This window comes from Grampus griseus (assembly GCF_964374135.1).
Source record: "Grampus griseus genome assembly, chromosome: 4".
NCBI lineage: Eukaryota > Metazoa > Chordata > Mammalia > Artiodactyla > Delphinidae > Grampus > Grampus griseus.
The window spans coordinates 29514441-29533948 of NC_138997.1; the positions used below are offsets into that span (position 1 = coordinate 29514441).

The 19508-nt window shown below is 32.9% G+C and overlaps 1 protein-coding gene across 1 annotated transcript in view; it reads right to left on the reverse strand.

Annotated features, from left to right (window-relative positions):
* The window catches only part of LRBA (LPS responsive beige-like anchor protein), a 600745-nt gene that overhangs the window by 571560 nt on the left and 9677 nt on the right, over positions 1–19508 (reverse strand). Inside the window, exons 5-10 of the mRNA XM_082652852.1 lie at positions 19214–19311; positions 11617–11709; positions 10286–10394; positions 9419–9500; positions 6745–6868; positions 6264–6456 (exon numbers count right to left, since the gene is read on the reverse strand). Coding sequence (XP_082508978.1) covers positions 6264–6456; positions 6745–6868; positions 9419–9500; positions 10286–10394; positions 11617–11709; positions 19214–19311 — 699 coding nt within the window. The remainder of the gene's footprint in view (positions 1–6263; positions 6457–6744; positions 6869–9418; positions 9501–10285; positions 10395–11616; positions 11710–19213; positions 19312–19508) is intronic.

A 19508-nucleotide genomic window follows, 5' to 3' on the forward strand; every position in this document is an offset into this window, starting at 1 on the left:
ATTATTTCAGTATTATATGCATTGAAATATTTGTAAACCTTTAGAATTAATATCTTCAGAGAAAAAAATTTGGTTCCAATAATTTCAGCAGAACTTTTATCAGCATGCTACAAATTGTTCACCTACTTACTCAATCACTTCAGCTCCATCCTAAACTTTATTAAATATTGATTTGAAGAGCTTTAGAGTATAAGTTTTCCATTTTACTTTAAAAACAGATGTCAAGATATTAAAATTCAAAAAAAATTAACAGTTACATTCAAATTAATTACTTTATATAAACTTCATTAAAGAGAAAAAAGCTTTTTAATCAATGAAGAAAATTCATAAAAGAGAAATAAAACTGAAAGACATTTATGAAACATTAAAATTAAAGGTGAAAATCACAAGAAGCAACTTGTAACTTTAAGTTTTTCTTTTCCCCCTCATAAAGTAAAGCTTCAGCACTTATTCTTTAAAGTATACTTTAACAGCAAAAAGGGACAGGTGTAGTTTTACTCAGACAAAATACTCTACATGAACTTAATCACTGTTTACTCCATTTTATAACTGTAATCCTAAAACTTGAGCCAAAGACTGGTTCTTGGCTCAAAGTAGGCAAAAGAAGCCTCTCCGTAAAGTACCTATTTTCCTTGCAAAGGTTTTAAGATCTGTTTAAAGCCCTAAGTCACTGGAGTAAAGAAAAATATGAACTAATTTTATATATATATAAATTCACACAGAAAACTTAAAGCCTGTTTTGGGTTTCTTGTGTATAAATTTGAGTCTAAAAAATACTGATTTCAGATACTTCATAAGAAAAGTAGTTTATATTTCTTCCTTTAACATTTTCTGTGCCTTAAAATATGCTCCCAGAAAGAAAAAATACATTTTCCTTTATGATAAAAAATGTATTAAGGGGTCATAACTGGGGTCCATATTTAATTTACATAGACTTCTTCTATCTTCATTATGCTTTCTAAAGAGTATATTATTATTAGCATCTTAGTGTGAAAGTGGGAAGGGGATAATTTTATAAAAGTTAGTCAAAATAATTCCCTGTACAATCTGAGGGGCCCTCAAAATTTAGAGTACATAAGAAGGACTTATTTTAAAATGCAGATTTCTAGGAACATACCACGAGATTCAGATTAGGATTCTGAGGTGGGGTCCAAGAAACTAGAAGATGTGCATCCCACGTTCCTCTGATGAGATGATCCCTAAAACATACTGTGTGTGATTCTGACATAGACTCAGATAGACACAGACATAGATTCTGACATAAGTAATTTAAAGACAGCTGCTACAGCTATTTCCTGGGTCGTGGATAAGAGAAGACTGAGGCACTAAGGCACACACAGGGTGGCATGGCGCCACATGACAGTGGAACCAAATAGCCCCAAACAATGATGGCGTAGTCCTTCCTCCTCCTTCCTGAAACAAATATTTAACATGCAACTGCCAAGCACTCAGCACTATGCCCAGTTACGGGAGATATGACGAAGTATAAAACCCTTCATCCCTGCTGAGAGCTTACAATTAACAGCCACTTTTGACCAAGAATATAATATGAGAGTTATTACAGGATCATACTTGCTTAAATAAATACTAGTCTACATTTCCTATATGACACATTACTGCTCTTCTTCATGTACTTTACACACCCCTAAGCAAACCAAACAATTCCACATGCTTTTCCCTCAGGGAAATTATCTACGCACCTCTGCTTATGCCAATTCCTCCACCAGTGATTCTCATCACCCCAGTCTCTACGTACCCAAATCTTATTTATTACCCTTCAAGGTTGTAGTCAAATGACATCCATTCTACAAACCTCTCAAAGGCCCTCTCCTTTCACTGTGAATCTCTCTTCTAGGACACTTATTCCTTCCTGCCCTGTCTTTCAGTACATGTATTATCTCCCATATTAGAAAGTAACTTCTTTCAGGATAAGATCTGTTCCGGATTCATCTTTCTATCTTTCGTAGTAAACCTGAAGGTACTCAACTAGAAGAAGACAGGAAAAACAAAAGGGAGGAGTGTTAAGAACAAAAAGAGAAAACATAAAGGTAGAAAGGGGAAGAAAAGAGGTGGGCCACTGGAGTAAGACCTAGACACAGAGTGACTGAAAACGAGTAAGAGAGCCCATGGAGGGTCTGACCAACAGACAGGGGAGAGGGGGGAAGGGAGCAGAGACAAAACAAATATAAACAGAGAAAAAGAAGAGGTTGGGGAGGGGTGGGGAGAGAGAAGATAGGGGGTACAGAAAGGGTGGAGGAACACTGGAGGGAAAAACAAAGAAAGAGAAGGAGAGGGATGGGAAAGAAGGAGATGGTGGCTAAAAGAAGAAACAGAGAAATAAGCAAAGAGGGAGCAAGCTAGCTAGGCAGTGATAGAGGGTAGCACAGACTGCACCAGGTATCCACAGTCAATGCCAATGCAGGGGGTTGGGTGGTGATTCGTTGGATATTGGGAAGAGGAAGAAAGTAGGGGGAAGACAGGGAGTGAGGAAGTGGGGGGAAAGAGGTTAGGGGAGAAGGAGAGAGAGGAGAGAGAAGGGGGGTATTAAAACCTTTGCCTTTGAGCACCTGAATTATTCATAGCAGTGAAAATGAATGAAGCAAAGCTATATGTAACAATAAGAAAGAATCTTAGAGACAAAAAGTTTGATGAGAAAAAATAAGTAACAAAGAGCTCACACAGTATGATGTCCCTTTCATAAAATACAGAAACAGGTAAAATGAGAGATTATATTATTTAGGAATACATTCTTTTAACTTTTTCAAGACGGGAATAATAAACACTAATTCAAAATGATGATTAGATTTGGGTTGAAGAGGGTAGTTATTAGAAAGGGAGAACCTTTTTTAAGCTGGGTAGTCACACAGTTTCCTTTATAACACTTCATAGCATATATGTCATGCAAATTATTTTGGATGTAATTAATTCTTCATTTTAAAAGCTGTATTTATACCAAACATGAAGTGACTAGGGCCTTAACTAGTATGCTGGCAGTAAGAATGAGAACAAAAGAATTAACAGGAGGAATGACAGAACTATAACAAAGGAAAATAGTTGTTTAATTCTATTTCCTGTGATTTCACTCATTAACTCCTAACTTCAGATATACACATATATTACCACATTTACCATTTTTAGATTAGACATCGATGGTTAAGAAAAGTTTAGAAACTTCCCTGAGTTTACACAACTAAAAATGACTATAAATCAGAATTCAAACCCAGGACTATCCTGTCTCCAAAGCCCATGTTCTCTTCATTACTTACACAAATAGACTGGTGACTGGATATAATATTTAGCCATAAATGCTCAATAGCTCAAAGGTGCCTGAGATTTCTCCAGGTCTGACTCTTGTTTTGTGGACGAGACTAGGCTATTGGACCTAAATAGCCTATCATTTCAGTTCTCAAGCATTTTAGTCTCAGGATCCAAAGTACTGGTACCTCCCGAAAATCTTTACTTATATGGGGTATGTCTATTACTAGCTACCATATTAGAAATTAAAACTACGAAATTCTACAAATATTAATTCATTTCAAAAAAGCAATAAACCCAGTATATGTTAATATAAATAAGATATTTTTTGAAAAATGACTTTTTCAAAACAATAATAATAATAATGAGAAGAACGCTATTATTTCATATTTTTGCAAATCTCTTTCAATTCTGGTTTAATAGAAGATGGCTACATTCTAATATACGTTTTTGTATTCAATCTGTTGTATTATATTGTTTTGGTTGCACTACATGAAAAAAATCCATCCTCTAACTAGATACGTAGCTGGAAAAGGAGGACCTCACCACTCCCTGAAATGGTCTCCTGGGCTCCCAAGGTCTTCAGGCTGTACTTCAAGAATTACTGCTCTAAAGGTTACATTCCTGTAGCCATTCTTCCTAAGGACACGACAAACTGGAGTGTACACAAAAGTGCTGAATTAACATAGAATATGTAGAAATTTTTTAAAATCTAATTTATATGGGCACTTCCCTAACTGAGAATTCTCCCAGATATACCTGAAGTCCAATCCAAATTATGTGAAACCAAAACTCAACCGTTATTCTCATTATCTCTTGTAAAGGGAAAAAATAATACTAGCAGAAAATCAGTCCAGACTGCAGTAGCCCACTACAACCGAAACCAGAATAGCTGGGCATCAGCACAACTAAAGTAAGTTAGACAAGAGGTGGCAAAGCATTTCTGTAAAGTGCCAAATAGTAAATATTTTAGGCTTGGGAGCCAAAGAGTCTCTGTCACAAATACTCAATGCTTTTAACATGAAAGCAGTCTTAGAAAATACATAAATAAATACAGGTGGCTGTATTTCAATAAAAATTTATTTACAGAAACAGGCCAGGCCAGATTTGGCCCTCAGGCCATGCTTGGCTGAACCCTGCCTTAGGGGGTCAGCTTAAAACTGGTCAGCTTAAAAATGCAGTGACTAAAACAAAGCCATTTTAGAAAATCACATCTTTGCCTCATTTAGCACTGGATTATTCTCAAACATAAATCTGTAGAGTAATATCTTCCAATCTAAGATATCTTTGTAAAATCCTTATGATAATAACACACCTTCCTCTCACTGAAGAAGGAGGAAGAAGAATGAATAACTCTTACGTACTTACAAATAGCTAAAAGTTATTCAAACACTCAAAAACATATATTTAGGAAATGACAATATATTCCAATAGAATGGCAAAATATTCCAGAGTAATAACTATGATAGTCAATAAAACATTTAAAGATATACCAAATTTATCAATTCTGTTCTTTATCCTTCTAGTCAATTTATAATTAATATTTATTTGTTAACTATATTCCTTCTGTGTATATATAGAAAGAGTTCTTAAACAAGATATAAAAACCATAAACCATAATAGAAACTAATAAATTTTACTACATTATTTGAAATGTAAAATTTCCTCAGAAGACACAAACATAAAACTCCAAACATAAACAGACAAGCAACAAATTGACAGAAGACATTCACAAACAATATAGGTAGCAAAGGATTAAGACCAAGAATACATGAAGAACTCCCACAAAACAACAAAGAAATGAAAATTAGTATTATGGAAACACAGCATTTAAAATTCATCAAATTTGCAAAATTTTTTAAACTCTAGCCATAACAAGTGATAAGGTGATATGAAGCCATGAGAATTTATACATTGCTGGCAAGAATGTAAACTGATATACCACTTTGGAAAAGGAATTGCATTACCTTGTAATGTTTAACATCTGCACCCTACAAATCATCAATTCCACTTCTAGGAACATATATAGAGAGAAACTTCCCAATATATACAAAACGCATCAAAAATGCTCATCAACTGGTAAGCAGATAAAGTCATACCATGGAATACATACAATTGAGAAAATTGACCAACTACATTGGTCAATATGGATGAATCTCAAACAATGATAAGTAAAAATAGAAAGTTGCTGGAAAATGCATTTAATACAATACCATTCATATTAAGTATACACATGAAAAATAAAATTCTTTAGTGTGTTGTCTGTGTGTCTGTGTGTTTCTATAGTTAAAACATAAATAAGACATAGAAATAATGAAAACACCAAATTCAGGTGAGTGGAAGAAGAGAGAGGGGTTGAAAATGGTAGACAAAGCAATTGGGATAGGGAACCCAATTCTATAAACACTGGTAGGTACATTATTCCTTATACTTTTTTGTATTTCTAGGACATTTCATTAATATTTTTAAACAAAAGCTATACATAAATAACTAACACTGGCTTAAGTTTAAAAAAAGAGAAAGATTAGTGATTCTTCTAAACCAGTTCTTTAACTGACTGCAACATGAGCAAAGGCAAAATTAGCCAGAGCTTTTTCTGTTTAGTCAACCACCTTATACTACTAAAATAACTTCTCATCTCTGAATATTGTGCGCCACCTTGTGTTCAAAAAGCTTCAAAATACTACAAATTTCAGAGAACCATATCTTGAAAATGGCTACTTGAAAATATAAATTCCTTCATGCTGTGTTATAAGGTTTCACTTTATCAACTTAAGCACGCATGAAAATGACATTTGGAACAAAACTATTTTGATAGAGAAGAAGTTGGAAATATTTTATATTTCTTTTTAGTTATTCCCTTTTTTAGTTGTTCACTTCACCGCATTTCCAGAGAATAATCTGCCTTTTTTCCTTGATTTTAAGTATATAAAATTTTGTTGAAGAATAAAACTCAAAATTACAGACATTTAAGATGCTAAAATACACTTTCATTTTAAACAACTTACCTTTGAATGTGTGATTGATAAAGTGTCTACCCACACACGCCAGCCACCCCACTCATATTTGATTGCATGGTAAAGTAGGATTCGGAATATGGCATATACCATTTCTGTTATCTTTTGCTCATCTGAATTCTTAGGATTAAAATAGCAGAGAGAAAGCATCCACTCTTGCCACACAGAACACTGTAGCAAGCTCCTGAAAATTGTAAGAGGACTTGGAATTACTTAAAAAAATAAATCACCTGAAAGAATTCTAAAAATGTAAAAGTTTAAAACAAAACAACCACCTTTATTATGCATCGAAAACAATTAAACAGTGTGGTATTGAAAGCTCAATTAACTGGTACATTACTTGTATACCTTAATGAAAATAGCATATAGAAAATTCATTTCATGGTATTTAAAGCAATTTTTCTTAGAAAAAATGGGATTATTCAAAGCTAGACTTGAATATTGCAAATAAATGCTTTCTGATCCTGCTTACCTTCTATTTTCTCTGCTGTTATTAAAAAGTTTAATCATGTCAGAAAGAAAGGCTCTGCGAACTTCCATGCTCTCTGGGCACTGGGGAGAATTTCGAAGTAGGGTTGCAATTACTTTTAGTATCTCTGTAAGACAATTCATAAACTAGTAAAAAACAAAACATTACAAAAAATTCATAATGTAATATCATCAGTATATTTCAATTTCTTTCATTTCTCTGACATAAATGTCTACTGAAAACATCCTCTTCTGTGTTATAAAAAAAAAATCACCTGAGCCAAGACTGACAATACATAGAAAACATCCATAAACAAGAAAGAGATTTTTTAATTTTGTCATTAGAATGTGTAAAGCTAAATTTTAAAAGGTTATAATAAATGAAATTAAATTGTAAACAATTAAATGATGGTAAAATTGCAGACACGTCTCCCTTATCTCTGCCAGTTAGTAAAACTGACCTTAAAAATATCTGTATATAATCAAAATCTCAGAAAAAAGAGAATAAATTCTCAGCTTCTTCAACAAAATCTATACTATGCACATACTCTTTCCTTTATCATTGTGAATTTTAAAAGCTATCAAGATTTCCTTCCATAATTCTAAATCTAAAATTAGATACAAAAATATCAAAAGGAAATTAAAACCTATTTAACACTCCGAACAAATAAAACTGCTACCGTAATGGTCTTAAATATAATGCTGTATAAATTTCTAGTACTAACTTTAAGAAAATAAATTCTTTTAATTACTGAGATACAGAACTTTAAAGAAACAAAAACAGCTATAACCCTGAATTTAAAATTAAATAATATGTCAAAGTTTTACCCAATTAAAAATTGAGGATTTCTAAACCAGCACTTTGCCAAGGTTTTTGGTGATTCTGAAGCAACAAGTTCAAAATATCAGATATGAAGGTACTTTTATCATAAATTTAATGATATTTTAGGAGCAATTTCTGAACTCTTCAAATGACAAATTCAAATTTTCTCTACCTGCACAATGATTACAATGATGATAATCATAATAATGATAATGACGATAATAGCCACTAATTTTGAGGATATACTATTGTGAGACAAAATATTTAAGAAAACACAGGTATTAATACATTTAATCCTTATACAATGATAGGTTGATACTATTATTATCCCCATTTTAGAGACAAGAAAACTAAGGAACACCTAAATTAATTAATTTACCCAAAAATCACATAACTATTAAGACATGTAGACTAGATTGAAAAGCTAGATGTCCTATGTTTTTAAACACCACATTACACTGCCTATCTTTTCTGCCAGTATATTACATAGATAATATATTTTAAAATTTTTACTTTAGTAAGTCATTTTTCCATAGCTACATAAAATACATTTTATATTATATATATAAAATCAAGGTATTTTCGGGACTTCCCTGTGGTCCAGCAGTTAAGACTCTGCACTGCCAATGCAGGGGGCCTGGGTTCGATCCCTGATCAGGGAACTAGATCCTGCATGCCACAACTAAAAGATGTTGCATGCCGCAACTAAAGATGCCACATGCCAACTAAAATATTCCACATGCTGCAATGAAGATTCCATGTGCCGCAACTAAGACTCGGTTGCCACCAAATAAATAAATAAATATTTTAAAAATAATAAAATAAAGGTTTTTTACTCTCTAAAATAATGACACCACATCTCCCTAAAGGCTGAGAAAAATTAACCATGTGACATGTGTTTTTAAAATTAGTACTGAAATAGAGTACCACAAACATGACCATAACTCACCACACAAAAGGTAATTAAATTTTGAAACACTACAGTTATTTTAATATCAATAATCTTAAAAAGATGAGAAATGTACACGTTTTATAAGTGTTTAAGAACTCTAAATATCAAAAGAAAAGACTGGTAACCAAGACTAAGTGCATAAACAATAAAGAAGATGGAAATTTTTCAATTCCAAACTTGGTATTCTTAACTTGACAGTAATTTAAGATGAAAGCTACCTCCATGGTCCATGTAACTTAGCCTGACATCACTAAATCGTGCAATCAAAACTTTACCAAAAATCTGAACATATATTAAAAACCCAAGATCTTATGCATATAATTCTTCAAAACCTCTATATAAACATTTCCACATAACCTAAAGTCAATGTGAAGTTATATTCAACATCAAACACAAATAAAACTAGTATTATATTAATGCCTATAATGAAATATTATTTGAACAATGTGTTTTCAACAATACCAACTTCAGGTTCTTCAGTGATTTTCCTTTTTAGTAACAAAATCTACTTATAAAAGTATAAAAAGGAAGGCAGTGGGAGAAATGGGAGAAGGTGCTCAAAGAGTACAAACTTCCAGTTATAAGGTGAATAAGCTCTGTGTATGTAATGTATAACCTGGAGACCACAGTTAACTATACCGTATTATGTATCTGAAAGTTGCTAAGGGAGTCGATCTTAAAAGTTTTCACTACACGTAACACAAAAAAAATAACTGTGTGAAGTGATGGATGTGTTAACTAACCTTACTGTGGTAATCACTTCACAACATATATATATATATCAAGTTATTAGATTGTACATCTTAAAAGTACACAATGTTCTATGTCAATTATATTACAATAAAGGTGGAAAAACAAAAAGCAAATATCAAAAAAATAAATAAAAGTATGTTAAATACATACGAGGATTTTGTATCTTAACTGAAGAATCAGGATCTGGATGCTGTTTATGTATCACCTGAGTACAAATCTGTTCTATAAGAATCTACAGAAATGAAACAGTAGATTGTATTAGCATAATCACTGTATTACCATCACTATTTATGAACTTTAAGTACAACACTGAACAACATTAAGTATACAGTCCAGTATTGTCATGCTAAATATCTCTTGCATTATACGGAATAAATAATTTCAACATTGTAACTCTACTTTTACTTGATTATAAAATGAGACATCGGGACTTCCCTGGTGGCACAGTGCTTAAGAATCTGCCTGCCAACGCAGGGGACATGGGTTCAAGCCCTGGGCCGGGAAGATCCCACATGCTGAGGTGCAACTAAGCCCATGCACCACAACTACTGAGTCTGCACTCTAGAGCCCATGAGCCACAACTACTGAGGCCGCGTGCCACAACTACTGAAGCCCACACACCTACACCCCATGCTCTGCAACAAGAGAAGCCACTGCAATGAGAAGCCTGCGTACCGCAACAAAGAGTAGGCCCCGCTCACTGCAACTAGAGACAGCCCACATGCAGCAACGAAGACCCAACGCGGCCAAAAATAAATAAATAAATATTTTTTTAAAAAAAGAGAGACATCAAACAGCCAATACAATGGAGAAAATACTTAAACAGAGATGTCCACACTGTTTAGAAATTCACCAAATAATAGATTTATTAAGATGCAGCCACATTTCCTTTATATAGCTAGTTTCAAAATCGTACATCAAACCTAAATGATCTTATTTCATCTAGACACTACCAACTCAATTATACAGGTATTTTCATAAGAAATTAGGAAGATTAAATTCTAACTACATTCCTACCTCAAATAGGACATTATATGTGGTCATTGTGATTAAATTTGTCTGAAGCATGAGTCTTTCAGCTAGCAATGAAAACAATCCATGTCCAAGCATGACTTCAGCTTTTCTTCTGCAATTACATAGAAAAAAGAAAATCAAATGCAGAGTTTTATTATTCACTATTTAGTATGCATGCTGATGAAGGAGACACAAAAAGGTTTTTCACATTATTAACAAATTCCAACTCAATAATGCCCCAATTTTCTTAGACCTAGAACTTATAAGGCCACAAAATCTTTAATAGAGAAATACAAACTACAAATACATAGGCACAATTGAAGTTTTAAAAAAATATGACTGGCTATGCCACAGCACAGCAAAAACTGTCACCAAAACCTTCAAAACAATTATTTATTAACTAGCTGCTTCTCTCCATTAGCCATGAGCTAAGCTCTACCTTAAATAATAATCTAAAGCCAACGAAGTAAAGTAGAAAAACAATGTGGAAGAAAAGGTAGAAGACATGCAAGAGAATTTTTAAACGAATACTGTAAAGATAAATATATCAATACTAAATTAAACTTCCAAGCAAAACTTTAGAAACTGAAGGATCACAAACTTAATTCTACCCCTGGGTTTATCAAATGTTTTCTGCAAATGACCGGATATTATATATTTTAGGTTTTGTGGACCATATGTTCTCTGTAGTAACAAATCAACACTGCTGTTATAATGTATAAACAGCCATAGATAATAAGCAAATAAATGATTGCGGCTGTGTTCCAATGAAACTTTATTTACAGTCAGCCAGCTGGATTCAAAATAAAGATTACAAGTTTACCAATACTTTTCTACCACCAAAATTGTTCATTTTGGACAAATTTGGTGGTGTCCATTTCTGGTATAAGGAACGATAGGTAGGACATGAATATCTGTATTCAGCTAAGACAAAAGGAAACATGGGAGTTTCAGTTTTAGTTACACATACAGCAGAACACAGCATGTGACAAATAACCAGGTTACTATGTTAGCTTTATAGTAAAAAGCAAAAAATGATCAAGCCACCTGAAATGAAGTCCCTACCTAGATTTACCTAGAATTCAACTTATACAAATGTATTCTTACAATAAACAACACAAAAGGAAAATTTAAATAAAAACATAAACAATATACTCCTGCTCCCTACTTCATTTTTAATGTGCAGAAATGGGATTAAATTTATATAGCATTTTATGAATAAAAATAAATAAAAGATAGACGAGGGTAACCACAGAACGTAAATACTATTCCCAAGATTTATAAAATAAATATGTAATATACAAGAGTCCATTTTAGATTTCATGCATACTCACTTTGGGGCCAGGTGTTTTAAAAAATAGCCCATTGCCTTGAGAGCTTGTACTCTGATTCCTTCACTTGTTGATGCCATAAGTTTATAGATAACTCTGAATAAATAAAAATTAAAAACAAATTACTATGAGTATATATTTCAAAAGTAAATACCTAAGATATACTCGTGTATATTTTTTCATATAGTCACATAATTTTAAACCTAACTTCAAGTAAGATATGGGTGAATTTAATATACATTTCTGACATTTAAAAACTTGTTTATCAACTACATGTTGTCTTCAAGAAACCCACTTTAAATATAGACACATATAGATAAAAAGTAAATGAATGGATAAAAATATACCATGTTAATTTAACACTAATCAAAAAGCAAGAGCAGCTATATTAATTTCAGAAAGAGAAGACTTCAAAGTAAGGAAAGTTATCAGGGATAAAGAAGGGCATTACATCATGATAAAGGGGTCAATTCTCCAATATGACATAACAATCCTTAACATGTATGCACCTAACTATAGAGCCTAAAACTGTGTGGCAAAAACTGACAGAACTGCAAGGAGAAACAGATGAATCTATTATCATAGCTGGAGATTGCAAAACCCCTTTCTCAAAAATGGACAGATCCAGCAGGCAGAAAATCAGTAAGGACATAGTTAACCTCAAAAATACCATCAATCAACAGGATATAACTGACATCTATAGACTACTTCATTCCACAATAGTAGGATACACATTTTTCTCCAGCTCACATGGAACATTCACCAAGTAGACCACATCCAGGGCCATAAAACACACATAAGCAACAAATATAAAGACTGGAAATTATATAAAGTTTGCTCTCAGACCATAATGGAATTAAATTAGAAATCAGTAACAGAAAGATAACTGAAAAACCCCCAAAATACTTGGAGATTAAACAACATACCTCTAAATAGCATGTGGGTCAAAGAAGAAATCTCAAAAAATTAAAAGTATTTTCAACAAAATGAAAATGAAAGCACTACTTATAAAAATCTCTGGGATGTTGCAAAAGCAGTGTTTACAGGAAAATTTATAGCACTGAATGCATATATTAGAAAAGAAGAAAGATCTGAAATCAATAACGTAAGTTTTCACTCTAGGACACCTGGAAGAGAAAATTCAATTCAAAGTAAGCAGGAGAAAAATAATAAGTATTAGAGTAGAAATCAATAAAATAGAAAATAAAAAATCAATAGAGAAAAATCAACAAAACCAAAAGCTGCTTCTTCAAAAAGATCAATAAAATCAGTAAGCTTCTATCCAAGCTAAGGAAAAAGAGAAAGGATGTAATTTACTAATATCAGAAATGAAAGCAGGGCTATCCCTACAGAATATTAGTGCTACTGATGCTACCTGACTTCAAGACTTACTGTAAAGCTACAGTAATCAAGATAGTGTGGTACTGGTAAAAGAATACACAAATAGATCAACAGAGAGCCTAGAAATAGACCCACATAAATCTAGTCAACCAATCTTTGACAAAAGAGGAGCACAAGCAAGACAATTAACAAAGATATTCTTTTCAACAAATGATGCTGAAACAACAGGACATCCACATCCAAAAAATGAATCTAGACACAGACTTTACACCCTTCATAAAAATTAACTCAAACGTGGATGGATCTAGAGACTGTCATACAGAGTGAAGTAAGTCAGAAAAAGAAAAACAGATATCGTATATTAACGCATATATGTGGAACCTAGAAAAAGGGTACAGATGAACCAGTTTGCAGGGCAGAAACTGAGACACAGATGTAGAGAACAAACGTATGGACACCAAGGGGGGAAAGCTGCAGGGGGTGGGGGTGGTGATGTGCTGAATTGGGAGATTGGGATTGACATGTATACACTGATGGATACAAAATGGATGACTAATAAGAACCTGCTGTATAAAAAAATAAATAAAATTAAATTAAAAAAAAATTAACTCAAAATGGACCTCAATGTAAAACGCAAAACCATAAAACTCCTAGAACACAACAGAGAAAACCTAGATGACCTTGGGTATGGTGATGTCTTTTTACTTACAACACCAAAGACATGATCCACAATAAAAATAAATGATTAGCTGGACTTCATTAAAATTAAAAACTGCTCTGCAAATGACTGTATCAAGAGAATTAGAAGACAAGGCATAGACTAAGAGAAAATACTTGCAAAGGAAACATCTGATAAAGCACTGTTATCCAAAATATGCAAAGAACTCTAAAACTCAACAATAAGAAAACAAACAACTGGATTTTTAAAAAAATAGGCCAAAGAACTTAATAGATACCTTGACTAACCAAGATGGCGTAAGGATAATACAGCCTTTCTATTTTGTGTATTAGAACCACAACTATAGAAAAAACACAAAAAGCAACCTCCAAAGTACTCCAAAGACTAAACAAAACTAGGTGCATTGGGGTAGGGGAGTTAATACTTGCAGATTACCCATTTCAGAAGTAAGAGTCTCAATTTTCAATTTTCTTTTGTAAATATGACCCATGAGTGGGTCCCTGTCTCAGAGTTCGTTTCTGTCAGAAGTTCGGGTAGCTAATATTCTGAGAAAAACTGTCCTTCTGGTTAGAGGAACTAAGAAAATGGGTCCTTATAGGCTAGAGAGAGTCATGAATAGGAGCAAACAGGAGAGAAGGATCATCAAAATCTGTGTAAAAACCTGCAAAAGCCCTAAACTGACCCAAGAGATGCAATGTATGGGGCAGACTCAGGCCAGAATAATAATTTAATATTCTAAATTGAAAGAAGACCTGAATTACCACCCAATTCTCAGCCTAATCCCTGAGTAGTGCATGTACAAGAAAAACCCAAAGCAAGACAAGAGAGGTTTTAAAAATGAAGTGCCATCAGAACCACCATCCACAAAGGACAGGCAGAACTTGCAGTCTGACCCTTCTTGCCAAAATAAACCAAAACAAAACAAATCAACATTTGTTAACAGATCATAACAAGTCCCAGAGTTGATTTTAAAAAAAAGATAACACAACATCCATGATAGATTAAAAAACACTTAATGTACAAAGAACAAAGAAAATGTGACAATTTCTCATGGGAAAACACAATGAACAGATGCTGATGGGATAGGCAATTCTTGCAATTATCCCACAAAGATTTTTAAAGCTATTATAACTATGCTCCAGAAGGTAAAAGTAAACACAGTCTAAGTGGATCAGAAAACAAAGTTCTCATCAAAAGAAAGTATAAAAATTAACTGTATTGAAATTATACAACTGAAATGTACAAGAGCTGAAATATTCATGAGATGGGCTCAACATCAAAATAGAAAAAACAAAGAAAAAGTTTATAAACTTGAAGATCAAGTTTATCATACATGTCAAATTTCTATATCAATAGAAAGTATCAAATCTGAAGAACAGAGACAAAAATGATTGAAATAAACTAAAAAGAAGCTGAGGGAGATGTGCATTAAGACCTCTAATATTCAAGCCACTAGAAATCCAAAATGAAAGAGAAAGATACACCTGAAACAAAAAAATATTTTAAAATAAGAGCATAAAACTCCTCAGACTTGGTGATAAAAAAAAAAGAAAATGAAATTTCAGGGAGTATGGTTGGGGAAGAACGAAAGAACGTGTCCTGAAAGCAAATATAAAAATCTAATACATTATATTTAGCAGAGAAAAGATTTGATTTATCATAGGTTTCCTTCTTCGAAATCATGGAGGCCAACAGACAGCGGGAAAATAGTTTAAAGTATTGAAAGAACAAAAACTAGAAACAGAGAATTCTACATGCAGCAAAAATATCCTTGGGCAAAGGCCAAATAAAAGCATTTTCAGAAGAAAAACTAAGAAATCATGTTTCCAGCAAAACTACTCAACAAGAAATGCTTCCTTCATGAATTAAGAGTAAAAGAATTATAGATATCTGAATAAACATAAGTTTTTTCTCCTCTTAAATTCTTTAAACTACATATTACAAGTGAAATTAAAAATTATAACATTGTCTAGAGAGGCTTATGATACATTAGATACAAAAAGGAACAATGGTGGAGCTTAAAGGTATCAATATACTTGCAGTGGTTCCATATTTTATTTGAAGACACAGAATATTAACTCTAGGTATACTGTGAAATCTCTAAAGCAACCAATAAAAATTTACACAAAGAGATAGATCCAAAACCTAATAGAAATTAATTTTCAAAGTATTCTAAAAGAATTTAAATACAAAGCAAAGGAAAAACAAAGGAAAAATTATACTGAGACAAATAAATAATAAAACACTTAGATGAAAATAAAGCTATAATCAATAATTACATTAAAAGTAAATAGTCAAAACACATTGAAAAGACTAAGTGCCTCAGAGTACATTTTAAAAAATAAAACATCCAACTACACTGTGTGTATTAGTCATTGTTTTCTATAGAAGGAGAACCAACAGGTTGTGTATATATACAGAGACAGATATTTATTTTAAAAAACTGGCTCACACAACTGTGGAGGCTAAGTCCAAAATCTGCAGGATAGACAAGTACTCTGGAGATTGAGGAAAACATAACCCAAGTCCAAAGGCATTGTGTTGGTAGAATTCCTATTTATTTTATTAATACCTTCAACTGATTTGATAGGCCCACCCACATTATAGATGGTAACCTGCTTTATTCAAGGTCTGCCAACTTAAATGTTGACCACATTCAAAAAATGATTTCACAAAAATATCCAGGATAATGTCTGACCAAATATCAAGGAACTACGGCCCAACCAGTTGACACAAAATTATCCATCATACTGTGTACATAAGAAATTCAATTAACTATAAAGATATAGATAAATTAAAATGGAAAAAAAGATATACTATGCAAACACAGAGTAAAAGAAAGCTGGATTAGCCATATAAATATCAAACTAAGTAGATTTCAGATCAAGAAACATTTCCAGGTGGAAAAAAAGGAAAAAACATAATTATAAAAGCATTAATTCCCCGACAAGGCATAAAAATCCTCAATATAGATAAACTTAATATCTGAGTTAAAATACCTGAAGCAAAAAATGATAAAAATACAAAGAAAGAAAAAGAGAAAAAAGCATATTTATAGTCAGAGATTTCAATAATCATATCTCAATAAATGACAGAACAAGTAGACAAAGAAGCAGTAATGGCACAGAAGATTTGAAAAATGGTAGCCAACTTAGCCTACTTGACATTTATAGAACACTCCATCCAACAAAACAACATCAAAATACATGTACTTTTCTGGTGTGCATGGAACATTTACCCAGATATACCATATGCTGGACCATAAAGCAAGTCTCAATAAATTTTAAAGGATTCAAGTCATACAAAGATCCTCATAGACCAAAATGAAATTAAATTAAAATTCAAACAGGGACTTCCCTGGTGGTCCAGTGGCTAAGACTCCACGCTCCCAATGCACAGGGCTAGGGTTCGATCCTCTGTCAGGGAATTAGATCCCACATGCCACAACTAAGAGTTTGCATGCCGCAACTAAGATCATATGCAGCCAAATAAATAAATAAATATTTTTTTAAAAAAGAAAAGAATCCCATGGCCAAGTTAGCATAGGAAGCCCAGCGATTAATGATTAAAAAAAAAATTAAAATTCAAACTTAAAAAGATCTCTGGAATATACTTCTAAATAACACATGGATAAAACAAGAAATGAAAAGAAAAAAGTATTTCGAACTGAATAAAAATGACATTAAACTGAAAGTGCTTAGGAAGAAATTTAAAGCACTAAATACCTATATTCAAAAAGAAGAAAGATCTCAAAACAGTGACAATGAATAAATTTGATTAACCTCTAGCCAGATTGATTTGGAAAAAAGAAAGAAGAAAAAGTATTAGTGTCAGAAATGAGAGCGGTAAAATCACTGCAGGCTTCTCAGATATTTAAATGAAAATAAAGGAACAACTTTATATCAATAAATTTGACAGTTTACATGAAACAGACAATTCCTTGATAGATAGAAACTTACCAATACTTATCAAAGAATAAACAGATAATCTAAACAGCCCTATATCTATTAAGAAAATTGAATTTGTAGCTAAAAACATCCCTACAAAGAAAATTCCACTCCTAGCTAACTTCACTGGTAACTTTTAGCAAACACTTAAAGAATAAATAATAATAATTCTATACAAACTCTTCAAGAAAATTAAAGAGTAGGGAATACTTCCCAAATCATTCTATGAGGTCAGCACTTACTCTGGCACTTAAATCAGCAGACTTTGAATATAACAAATTACCCTTCATAATGTGGGTGCCTCATCCTAACAGTTGAAGGCTTTAATAGAAAAAAAGAAAGGACCTCCCTAGAGGAAGAGGGAATACTGTCAGCAGACTGCCTTTGGACTCAAACTGCAACATCAACTCTTATCTGGGTCTCCACCTGCCAGCCTGCAAATTTTGGAGGCTTCCACAATCACATCAGCCAATTCCTTAACATAAATCTCAATATCCCTCCCTCCGTCCCTCCCTCTCTCTCTCTCTCTCTCCCTCCCTCTCTTTCAGGCATACACACACACACCCACACCCTTTTGGTTCTGTTTCTCTGCGAATCTCTGAAAATACACTCCTTAGGTATAATGTATAAAGTCATCTTCTATCTTACAGAGAATGAGTACTGAAAGGTAACAAATAAAAACTTTGTAATAGAGGATTGATATGGGAAATTTATTATAACTAAATCAGTAAATTAGTTACTGTAGCTGATCATCCAGTAAAGTAGCTGTTAAACTTTTGTAGCCCAGAAACCTTCTCATTAAACGAAAGATTTAAAACAAAAGTATTTTCTTTTGTTACGATGATTGTTGCAGACTGAATGTGTGCTCCTCAATTCACATGTTAAAGCCCTAAGCCCCGCAGTGGCTGTATTTGGAGATGGGGCCTATAAGAAATCAATTAAGATTGAATGAGGTCATAAGGGCGGGTCCCTGATTCGACAGGATCAGCGTCCTTATAAAAAAAAAAAGACTAAAGAGCTTGTTCTCTCTCTCTCTTTCTGTTCGTGCACACACACACAAAATCATGTGAACACACAACAAGAAGGTGGCTGTGTACAACCCAAAGGGAAAGCCCTCACCAGACACCAACGCTGCTGGCACCTTAATCTTGGGCTTACAGTCTCCAGGACTATGGGAAAACAAATTTCTGGTGTTTAAGCCACCTGCTCTAGGGTATTTTGTTAAGGCAGCCCGAGAGGACTAATACAATGATGATTTGGGATTGGGGTTGGAAGAGGTTATGTTTTAAAGGGAAGATAGAGATCTTCTCTTGGATCACAATTGAATATTTTTGTTTTAGGACCTAAAGATAAGTCTGCTGAAGAATTTGACCTTACAATAGCAGTATAACAGCACTAACCATACAAAATACTGGAATGATTTGCCTGATCTGTCCTCATATACTAAATAGTAGTAACACAGCCTCTATATTTAAAGATTTTTTCAAAAAACATAAGACATGAAATAAAAAGCTCTTGTATCTTAAATCATTTTATAAGATCCAGTAATAATTTTCATATCTAAGAATCTGTCATTTCCAAACTGATCTCTTCTATTAAATATATTAAAATTCTTGAAATGTTAAACTCTTACCGTAACCCATTCCTTTGGTCAAAAGCAGGTATCATAGAATTAGGATGTTCTGACATTAATGCAACAAGCAGCTGTAGGACATCCATTAGATTGTCATCCTAAAATTATTTTAGAATTTTTTTAAATAAAGAAAAACAACTTATTTGGACAATGACTATTTCTCAAACAATGAATTTTAACTTAAAAAAAAATAAGTAGACAGCTATACGAATCCACTCTTTGTAAGCAAACATTCTTTACATACACATGTTCACCTGCATAACTCAAAATACACAACACCAAATAGTCAAATAAT